The sequence below is a fragment of the Vigna angularis genome, chromosome 8 (genome assembly GCF_016808095.1).
Source record: "Vigna angularis cultivar LongXiaoDou No.4 chromosome 8, ASM1680809v1, whole genome shotgun sequence".
Lineage (NCBI taxonomy): Eukaryota > Viridiplantae > Streptophyta > Magnoliopsida > Fabales > Fabaceae > Vigna > Vigna angularis.
Window position 1 is genome coordinate 10,904,530 of NC_068977.1, and position 11,691 is coordinate 10,916,220.

At 31.0% G+C, this 11,691-nt stretch overlaps 1 protein-coding gene across 1 annotated transcript; it reads right to left on the reverse strand.

Annotated features, from left to right (window-relative positions):
• Positions 1-2,148: 2,148 nt before the first annotated feature.
• On the reverse strand, positions 2,149-2,948 carry LOC108345072 (uncharacterized). Its single transcript, XM_017583639.2, has one exon. The coding sequence runs from the start codon at positions 2,819-2,821 to the stop codon at positions 2,456-2,458; it is 366 nt and encodes a 121-aa protein (XP_017439128.1). The 5' UTR covers positions 2,822-2,948; the 3' UTR covers positions 2,149-2,455.
• Positions 2,949-11,691: the final 8,743 nt, after the last annotated feature.

Below are 11,691 nucleotides of genomic sequence, written 5' to 3' on the forward strand. Positions count from 1 at the left end.
TTAGATCCTTAAGGATTTTGACTGTCTTTTCTGAGTAAAATTAGGTAAAAATGACTCACTAGAGCAATGTAAAGTAACCTGTCATTATAATTTGCTTTAGTTCCTTCGATTTTTCCGAGTTTAAATAAGATCGTTATTGCAATTTTATGACTGACTTGTTTTGCTTGAATTTTGGTAAAACAAGCCAAACACATGTATCAGATTTCACAAGTACTATTCAAAACATATAAAAAAAATCATCCTTAACGGATCTACATTCTCAGTTTTATGATGTTTCAGAACATAAACATTCAATAAACCCACAGAGAATTGTACTAAAATTTGAAGAAAAAAAAGGGAAAACAGGTTCGTGAGGGAAATTATTCATGCACAAGCAGATTTATAATTTTCATCAGAGAGATTTTCCTCTGTTGTTTCCAATTTCAAATAAGTCTACATAACTTTTGCTAGAGTAGTGCAAAAATGAAACAAGAGTGGAGTAAAACTATAAGCATCAAAAACAACAAAATTATAAAGATAAGAAAGGAAAGCTACTGTTTCAGAACATCACATTAGTGTCATCGTGGTTAAGTTTTAATCTTCAAGCATGTCAGCAGTTAGTTTAAGATTAGGGTTTAAAGCAAATGGAAATTATGAGATAGGATAGCTACCTCTATAGGGTAAATAAAGGGTTTGCTTAAGACGAAAGAAATCCAATATGATCAACATTCTATCCCAAGTCACTGAATATAGTTCACCAAATTCTCAATGTGTAGAAATTTCATTGAGAATCACAATTTCCAATATATTATTGTAGAGCTGACTAGACTCTTACATAACATAATTCTTGACATCAGAACTATTTTTCATTACATAGACGGCTAATAATGAGATTGATTTTTGCAGAATTATCATTTATCAAATACAACAATGACTCTTGGGTACCTAGTAGATAAAGTATGTAATACATTTAAATAATACAGGTTTCTAAGACTCAACTACTAAAACTGTTACTTGATACACAAAGAGAGCTTCTAAATTCTCCATCAGCTTGGATTTTGTATTTAAATTTTTTAAAAAAGTAGAAAACTATACAAGATTATATGTTCTGGAAACATCTAGACGCAAACTCAAACCAAAGGTGAAAACAAAGAAAGAATTAACACATTATTTTCCGTACTTGTTAACTTGAGAACTTCCTGTGGCTGAAAGTTAACTAGAGAACTCAAAAATAGAAGACAGACTTAACTTAAAAATCCAACACTCTAAAATAGAAGAAAGAATTAACACATTATTTTCCATACTTGCTAAGCTTGAGAACTACCCATGGCTGAAAGTTAAGTACAGAACTCTAAAATAGAAGACAAACTTAATATAACTTAAAAGACCAACATGCTTCTATCTCAATTAGCACCAACCCAATCTTCATGATCTTACCCAAAGCTGATGTCAGAGATTCAATCCTCTACCAGAACGTCTTTTCCCCATCCAACCCAGGTGCTTGTGCTTCCTACAATATCTACATAGGAGGCGTCATTCCATGAACCAGATACCCATCTTCCTTTTACAACTCTTTGGTGTCATAAGATAGCACAAATCTAGCAATAAGTCCTACTGTTTTCCTACGCAAAGTGGCACTTATCTAAACCGATAGAACAAAAAGAAAAGAAAGAAAAATTCTCATTGATCCAAGTTTCTCAACTGCCTTGTCACAAATGAAAATTGAGACTTCAAATGTTATCATAAAGCACAAACAATAGGTTCCTGTAATGTGTTAGCAGCACATACAAGTCAAAAGTTGTTACCCATATGCCCAAGACTTGTTTAGAAATACATTCTACAAATTATTCTTTGAGAAAAAGAAAATGAAACAAGTTTTTCTATAAACTGAATTCAGCTTATGCATGACTAACAAGTTAGAAACCAACTTTAAGAGAAGATAACATGAGAAAGTTTCTAAACACCAATTATGTATAAGCTAACTTTAGCTTGTGAAATATTTCATTTTTTTGTCTTATTTTTAGAAGTGATCATGGTAAGGAAACCAACATCCATGTCTTTGCAGAGACAAAAGACAAATAAAGGAGTAATCATCATCAATCCAAAAACAATAGCACTAAATCAAGGAGGAACTATTATAAAAATCAACAAACTTATCATGAAAACCGATTTGTTCTTAGAGTGTCATCGCATGCATTATTTATCATAACCTAGGGATGTATCAAATAAAGTCCAATAGCAACATTTAAACTAACCAAAAATCATAAAAGAGAAATCCAAAACAATTGGACTCCAACTAATTGTCATAGAACTTTAAACACCTCTTCTTCCCCTTCAACTCTCCTCTCACTACAAACTAATTGAAAGAAAGACACCCTCACTCTTTCACTAAAATAAAATAAAGAAAATGAATTGATAAAGTCCAAAGTTTTTCTTTTTTTCCTGTTGGGCATCAAAACCATTGAACCCTCACCTTCTAACTCTGTTTCCTCAAGCGCTTCCTCAGCTTCTGGTACTTGTGCTTGTTCATCTTCCGCTTCCGCTTCTTCTTCACGCTGTCGGCCCACATGGTTCCGGAATCTTCTTCCACCCCATCATCCAGGGTACGAAACCCACTTTCAAAATCGGGTTTTGGGAAAAACCCAAAAGGAAAACTGGGAAAGATCACGGTGGGGGCATCGAATTGCTGCGTATTCGGGCTTGTGGGAGAGGGTTGAGGGTGACACTGTGAGGGAACAGGGAGAATAGGGTTTTGGAGGTGAGAAGAAGGGTTAACGGCAGAAATAAATTTAAAGGGTAGTAATGGTGGTTTTCGAAGCAGTTTCTGCAGCGCTGAAGCCATGGAAACGAAAGGAGTTTGCGCAGTGAGAGAGATCTGTCACCGAACAACCGAAGAATCAGTGATGGTGTTTTGGTTATAATTTTCCAGGTTGAGCCCTATTCCCTTTTTCTTTCAGCTGATTATTGTTGTGACTTTTGCTCAGAGTAATTTTAATTCTGGTAAGTTTATTTTACTTTTGCTATATATTACTTTTTTGAATAAATTTTTTACAGAGGATAAAAAAAGTTGTAGAGTCAGATTTGAATAGTTATGAAAAGTAAATTTTTACAACAGAATTAAATTATTTTAATAACTAATTTTTCGTATATATATTTAAAACCAGCTGAAATTTTTTAAAATTAATTGTTTTTACGAAATATATTCTAATATTATATATATATATATATATATATTAGAGTTAATTATTTTTATGAAATATATTCTAATATATATATATATATATATAGGATTTGTTATTTATATAATTTCTTAAAGTATAACAAACTTTAATTAAAAAAAAATTGAATATGTGTTTTTTGCGAATGTGTGAGATCGTAAATAAGTTTTTTTTTTTATTTAAAATCAGCTGAAATTTTCTAGAACTAGTTATTTTTTGAAATATATTATAAATTTGGATATTGTTTTGCTATAAATCTCCTGTAGATATCACGAAGTCTATCGAATAATTTAGAAGAGGAAAAAAAAATCTATCTATTTATGCTTGTTAGTTCATTGCATTTAGTTTAAAATTTAAATTGAACTACTTGGACATAAAATAGTATGCATTGGACAAATTTTGAATTTTAGTCCTGCTTTTATTATCTTTTACTCACATAATTTTCAAAAAAGTCATCTTTAATTAAAACAACCTGCATGTGCTAAATGAAGTAAATTCTAAGATTAGTGTTTTTGTTTTAAATCTCAATTTTCAAGCTCATACATCGTTTATGTTAGATTATTTTTCTCTGTATTATCTTTTCTGTTTCGATATGTTGTAGGTTTGTTTGTTAGTAGCATTCTATTTTTTATTTTGTTTTTAGTGTATTACATTTTTGTTGTTATATTAGGCTATGTATTGAGTATCATATTTAATGAGAAAATAGATTTTTATTTACTGAATCTCTATAACACTTTCTCGATAGTATAAGTTTTGTAACATGGTATAAAAAGCGTGAATTATCCTCTTTATCTTTTATCTTTATTGATATTGCTTTAATGACAACTCTAGATATGTTCTTTTCTTTTATTTTGTTTTAAAAAAATTATTGATATTAATTTCTTTTTCTAGCAACAATTCGAATCGGTGATCAAAATTGATAGACTTCAATATTTTCGAGTTAACTCTCATATTTCATTCCAATTTTTGTCTTTTTTAAATTGTGATTTAGGGATTGAGAATCCTGAATATACCATATGGGAAATCCATGATCAGTTCCTTCTTTCATGGCTTCAGTTCTCCTTGTCGACGACCTCCTTCTTAGCCATATCATTGGTTGTAAACACTCATTTCAAGTTTGGGAGAAGATTAATGCTCATTTCACCTCTCAAACCAAAGTTAGGGCTCATTACCTCCAAACCAAACTTTGTACCATGAAAAAAGGTGATCAGATCATCAATGAGTTTCTTTTATCCATCAAAGCATTAATGTATTCTCTTCATTCAATTGGAGATCATATTTCTTACCATGAACAACTTGATATTATTCTTGAAAGACTTACAATTAAATATGAGTCATTCATTTCTCTCATCAATTGTAAACCCGATTTATTCTCTCTAGATGAAGTTGAATCTTGCTTATTATTCTAGAAGCTCGAATTGCCAAATTTTGGAATGATAGTGACAATATTTCTCTTAATCTCACTTAAGCCCCTTCTCAAATAGTTTTTTCTCCCAATGTTAACTTCACCCAAGACGCTTGATAATATCCACTTTTACCTATTTTTGTGTGTTTATTGTCATGAATAAATCAACTTTTTCCTAACTTCAATCTTATTTTATCCTCAAGTTTAGTATGTTTTGTATTATTTTGTATTTAGTTTTTTAATGTGGTTTTTATCTTTAGTCTCTTTGTTTGAATATGTGAAATAAACGAATATGGAGCAATTTTAGTGGAAGAAAACAAGAAAAAACTCAAGGAAGAATGTTTTGGACAAGAAAATATCAATTTGAATTAAATACCCACATTAGGCACCATTGGCATCACACTTAGTGCTTCAATTACAGAGTGTTGTCAAACTACTTGGGGTTGAGTGCCATATTTGTAGGACTGAGCACCATAAGCCCCTGCACAGGTAGCGTTGAGCAATGGAAAAGTGGCGTTGAGTAGTGTAAAATAGCGTTTAATGGTGGTTTGACAAACAATCCCTTTTACGTTTTAATTGAGAGTGTTCAGTCTAAGATGGTGTTTAGCGATGACATTGTTAACACATCGAAATTGGATATTTAAACATGTTTCTGCGAGGCTTGGAGACATTTTCTCCTCCCACATTTCATTCTTCACCTAGAGCGACTGGGAGATACCCTTAGAGGCTATTTAGGGTGTTAAGAAGCTCTTCATTCTCCTCCATGTTCTTTAATCTTCATCAGTGGTGATTTTGCCACTTTTAGGTTAAGGAGGAGTGTAACGCCCCAAATTGTGTCTTCCCCAAACACTTGGACATGACCAAGATGCAAGCGTGGAAATAGCCGCATGAGTGTGACATGAGATTTAAGATGTCCTTGACGTAGTTTGGTGAGATCATCGTCGTGGTTGGTGAACTTGACAATCATGATCTCCATCTTCGACGCCAAGTTATCGACGACTTTCGTAATCCTTATGTTGGTCTAGTTCTTCACCATCCTCAATCGCCTTTCAAATCATTTGGTGCCATTGCAAACTCTAACCTTACTCTCACACGCTAAACCCTCACTGAATTAATCAAAAAATTTTGGAAAATCATAAATTAGTTCAAAATGAAATGATGAATCCTCTAAACTTACTTGAGCTCCTTAATTTGCTCAAAATTGGGTAAAGGGATTCAATTAGAGAGATTTTGAGCTTGATTAACTGAACATGGCATTTGGGGCCATAGCCAATGAAAAATAAATGGGTTAAAATGGCTGAACTCCATAGAATCTTATGATCTTTAAGATTATTATATTTATGATGAGAAAGCAAGAAAGAAAAATATAAAAGAAAATACATGAGAAAAACTCCTATATTAAATAGAAATAGAGGAGAGCAATCACAAAGAATGAATAACCAGAACAAGTCACTTAAAGAATACAAATATAAACACAAATAATGTTATGAAAATGTAGAGTCACCAAATAAAAAAATAGAAAATGTAAAATGACTAGAAAAAATATATGAAGTAAAACACGAAAGTTGAGAAAAAAAAGATTAAACATTTTATATGAATTATAATGACTAATCAATATAAAAATCTTTTCTAATATTACACTTTATTCTAACCGATATAAAAAGTGTTTTATATAATTCTAATTTGAACCTATATATAAACTCTTAATTATAATCTATATAAAATATTATTATAAAAAATAATTTGCGCAATAATATAAATTTAAAAAGCTCTAAAATAACAAATTCATTTTAGAACACGAGCGTGAATGAATAAAAAAGGAATCTATAAGGTAGGATAGAAAGTAGCAGAAAATAGAATTTAATACTGATAAAACTATTTTATACATTTTATAAATTTTACTCTTAAATAAAAAGGAAAAAAAATCCTAAAGAATGGGAATGCATCGAAACAAAAGGTTCTTAAACGTTCCCCCACGCCTAAGTGGCCGGACCAGTTCCCAGCAACTCTCTCCGCCCTCGTCGTCGTCGTCCTTCGCCGGAACCCTAGGCGGAAGCGGCGGTGGCGGACATTCTCTCCGATCCTGCCTCATCTTGATGTCGCTCAGTTCCATTTGCAGCGGAAACTTCAGCACCGTTCCGAACATCTCGCTTTTTCGCTTCCGGCAACTCTCACTCCTTCGCCACCGTTTTTCCTTCCCGGAAGGCGACCGGAGCCACGTCACAATCCCGTTGGTCCGACCCGAGGACTCGGACCTCGGCAGAACCCACGCTTTGCTTTCGTTTTGCGGTGCTGGACCGGGTTCGGTTCGGCGCGTTATGACTTTGCCGCAGAAAACGACGTCGTCGGCGACGCAACCGGAATAATCAGTTGCGGGAAATTCAAATTCAGAACGTTGCATAACGGAAACAACAATTAAATAATCAGAAGCGAAAAAAAGTGTTTAGAAGAGTTGAGATTGAGAATAACGGAAGTGAAACACTGAGAGATACTTATATAGAGAGTTGAACGGAAAAGGAAAAAAGACACACTTTCTAGAATGCATAGAGATATAGATAGAGAAATGGACATTGACGCGGTCTGTTGAAGTGATAGTTTTTGTATCTTGGATCTTTCCTTCTCCACGTCAGCCTCATTCTAGATAAAGAAACTTAAAACACATTTATATTTTTAATAGTTTTTAAAGCATGAAGAGCAAAGGAAATTGATAGGACTCTCTAATAGTCTCTCTAGAAGGGAAGGTTCACTTCAATTCACTAGGTTTGCTATTTTTATAAATTCTATATATATTCTAATAACGTTGGAATTCACCTTGAAAGTTGAAGGTCAATTTTTCAAATATGAGATTGAACGCATCTTATGTCCCTAAATTATTTAAATATCCATTATTATAATTTATAAACATGATACTAAAATTTATAAAAACAAAACTACTGTATAAATGTTTCTGATTCTGTATTTTTAGTTAATATGATTTTATTTATTATTTTGGTCATAATTTTTTTTATGAATATAATATTTAGTTATCATTCTACTTTTATTAGATATCTCATTTCCAAAGCTATAGTTTTTATTTATGGTTTTATAAATTTAGTGTTTGCTTCTAATTGTAATTAGATATGACAAATAATATTGTTTCTTCCATTTTAATAAGTGTTTCGGTGTAAACTTTGTTCGGTGTGTCTTTGTTGCTCCTGGCTGTCTGGGATGCTTGCTCTTTTCCAATTGTTGTTGTTCATATTCCAATTGTTGTTGTTCATACTCGTCAAAGGAGGGGGAGGTACCTTGCAAAGATATTCCGACGCTCAAGTCAGATGTGAGTTATGGAGCCTTAGCTCTCAAGAGAGTCATTATAATACTGCTCTGAAAATATTATTTGGAGTCTCTAGACATAGAGAGAACGTACCTGAACTTTTTCCTGTCATTGTATTTATAAGCAAAATAAAAATAACCACCTTACTTAAAAATGTGGTTAGTTACTTATAAATATCTTAACCGTCTAATATATTTTATGTAATAAATATCTAAGATATTTTATGTAATAAATATCTAAGATATTTTATGTAATAAATATTTTACTACATAACAATAAGAAATCCTTGTATTTAGGTATAAATACTAAAATAGATAATATTTAAAATTTTCAATTAAGGAAATATAAATCTGTTCATACATGTCTCATTCTCGTTTTCATACTCATTTTAATATTCATCTAGTTTAATTTAAATTATTAATTTATTATGGAACATATAATATAATATATATATATATATATAATATAAAATATTTTTATTTTTTTTCTTGTCATAATCTCCGTGTAATTACGCTCAAATGTTATATTATCAATTATAGTGAATCAAATATTTTTTTTATTTCTCTCATTTCAATATTTTTACTCCTTTTTCATAATGTTTACCTTTTTTTTACATACAAATATTTGACTCTTAATTTCAAGTGTTTAGTGACATAGAAAAACTTATCTACTTTATTATCTTTGGGTTATTAATTTTTGTTTCATTTGAAGAATTTTTTACTTTTTTAAAATAATTTTCTTTATCTCTCTACTGTTGAACTAATTTAATATCTGGAAAAAAATATTAGATTTTTAAGGTATTTTTAATCTCATCATGTCCTTGATTATACATTTATTCTTTATGTGATTTCGCTAAATGAAATATTAAATTGTTTATGACATATTTGATCATTTATATTTCTTTTTAATATTTTTTATTTGTTGTTTAATTTTAATATGTTTAATCCGGTTTTGATTATGTTTTAAATAATTATTTTTATTTGTTTAACTTATTATTATGAGTGTAATTTTAGTATCGCAATTATATAAATACATTTTATTTATTATAATATAATAATTTAATGTCATTGTCATTAATGTTGTTTATCACCATCTAACATAGATTAAAGTTTAAAATACAAAATCTACATAACAATAAAATGTTATCCAGATGAAGATGATTGTCTCCCACGTACATTGCGACCACCTCTACAATTGGATGCATGCTCGTCAACCAATGTGTGAGCTATTTGTAAGGCCTCGCTAGTACGATTTCACGCTATTATACCCTTGATGGCATCATGACACGATATCATGGTCTACATAATCTTGACAACACACCTCATAGAACCCTGAAATGACGGTAACAAACAACATAAATAAACTATCATAAATATCCTCTAAGAAAAAAATAATTACTTTGATTACATTGTCAGGATATGACAAGTTCGTTACAAGACAAGCTCGTCTAAAAATTACAAGACAAACTCGTCTAATATTTTGGTTTTGAAGTTTAACTAAATAATATGAAACACAGAAATCTCTATATAGAGAATTGACCTAAGCTAGAAAAATTATTATAGGACACCAAAACCCTAGGAAGAAAAATAAGAAAACAAACACTAGGATAGAAAACTCTAAGATAGAAGACAGACACCAAACACTAGGGTAGAATATCCTAAATTAGAAAACCAACCTTAAACTAGAAAAACACTAAAGAAGAATGCCAAGTTAGAAAAACCCTAGGTTAAGATAGAAAAATTAGGCTAAGGAACTTAGGAGAAAAGCGAGACAAGAAGAAAAACTCAAAGCACTAACTAAAGACAGACAACTAGAGACTCTAGAAAATAGGAAAACAACATAAGTAGAAAACACAAGACTTAGAACTTAAATCCCCAATATAGAAAACCGACACAAAACTTAGAACCCGAATCCCCAACATAGAAAACCTAAAAGACTTAGAACCTGAATCTCAAGCATAAAAAACCTTAGGAAAACAATTAGGTTCTTAGGAAATAAAAAATCATCTAGGTCACAAACACCTAAACACTATGTTAAACGATTGTTATGCCTAAAGCGTCTAAGAGAGTTAAAGCTAAAGGCTTAAAGCTTATTATACCCAAACGATATTCAATTTAGCTCTCGAAAACAAAACAATGTCAAGACGATGTTTTCGACAAAACACATTAAAAGACTAAAAGAAGCGTTTACTTGCTTAAACGATACCATGAGCAATACAATTTTAGTTTTGATGAATAAGTAATGACCAAATTGATTTCATTTACTTTGGCTTTGTTTTGACCTAATTGTGAGTTCATTAGCTATTCCTACCTTTTGGTTGAGTGAGTTCAATGACAATGGTTTTGTTCTTACCTTCATGGACAATGTGTGGTTTGGTAATCGTTTACATTGAGCTCATAAATCAATTACTAGTAGGAAAATGTGAATTTGTACAAAAAGTTGAACTATACTTCCCAACTAGGAGAACAACATTCCCCAGCTGGGGAGAACAACACTCCCAAACAATGTTTTGGGTCTGTTTTGTGTCAAGTTTTCCCTTTGTTGACCTGTTTGAGTGAGTTGATTGACAAGTTTTTTATTCCCTGCACTATGTAGGAGGTTGAGTCATTCAATCTATGGCAAAACAAGTCCCTGTGGGTGGTTTGGTTCGAGGGAGTTTATTTGAAGACCATAATGTGCAATCTGTGGTTTGGTAATCGTTTACAGTGAGCTCGTAATTGATTACCAATTGGATAATGTGAATTTGTACAACAAGTTGAATTGCACACCCCAGTTGGGAGAACAACACTGCCCAACAATGTTTTGGGTCTGTTTTGGATCAAGTTTTTCCTTTATTGACATTTTTGAGTCAATTCATTTATAAGTTGTTTGTTGCATTACGTAGGAGGTTGGGTCATTCAATCTATGAAAAAACAAGTTCCTGTAGGTGGTTTGGTTCAAAGGAGTTTACTTAAAGACCATTACGCACAATATTGTCGACAAAATGCAACCAAAATGGTCATAACTTTAAGATAAAAGACAAATTTTAGTTCGTCAAAGACAAAGAAAAGACAAACCAAAGAGATTGAGCAAAGGTTTGAGAAACAATGGACAGATAACGATTAACGAAAATGGAGAATGAAAAAATTCAAATAGAAAAAAAAATTAAAAACTATCAGATAACGGAGAGAGAAGTACGAAAAATGTATTTTTGGAATTATTTAAATCTGATCTCTCAACCATTTTCCACGTCACCTCTTTTATAAAAAAAATATTTATTTTTCAAACGGCCAATCAAATGTTGATAAAAAAAAATTAACAAAAATGGGTTATTAACATATCGGAATTCTGAAGAAAATATGAATTCTCGTGCTATCCTCACTCTTCCCAAATAATACACATATAAGAAAGGTTAAATCGTTATTCACTGGCACGATTTTACTAGCAGAAGTCGATTTTTTTTTTCACATGACTTGTTTATAATATACTCATACCACCTTGACACCACTTATTTAAATGCAATTTTTTTAAATATTATCTATATTTATAAATTCACTGTAAAATTATACTATTTAGATAAATTAGTTACAACCTTTTTCATAACATAAATGAGAGACTGAATTATAATACTATTAGTAAACACTTGCTAATCACAACCCAAAAAAATTAGCTTATATACTATAAAACGAAAATAATTACAAAGATCATAATAAGTAATATTATTTAAAAAATGTAAAAAAAATTGTTAATAAAAAATAAAAAAATATGTTCTCTATATAATATTCTTACTTAGTAAA

What these genes read in the sequence shown, in the direction of transcription:
- LOC108345072 (XM_017583639.2), bottom strand. Translation starts at nt 2,821, where the DNA reads ATGGCTTCAGCGCTGCAGAAACTGCTTCGAAAACCACCATTACTACCC.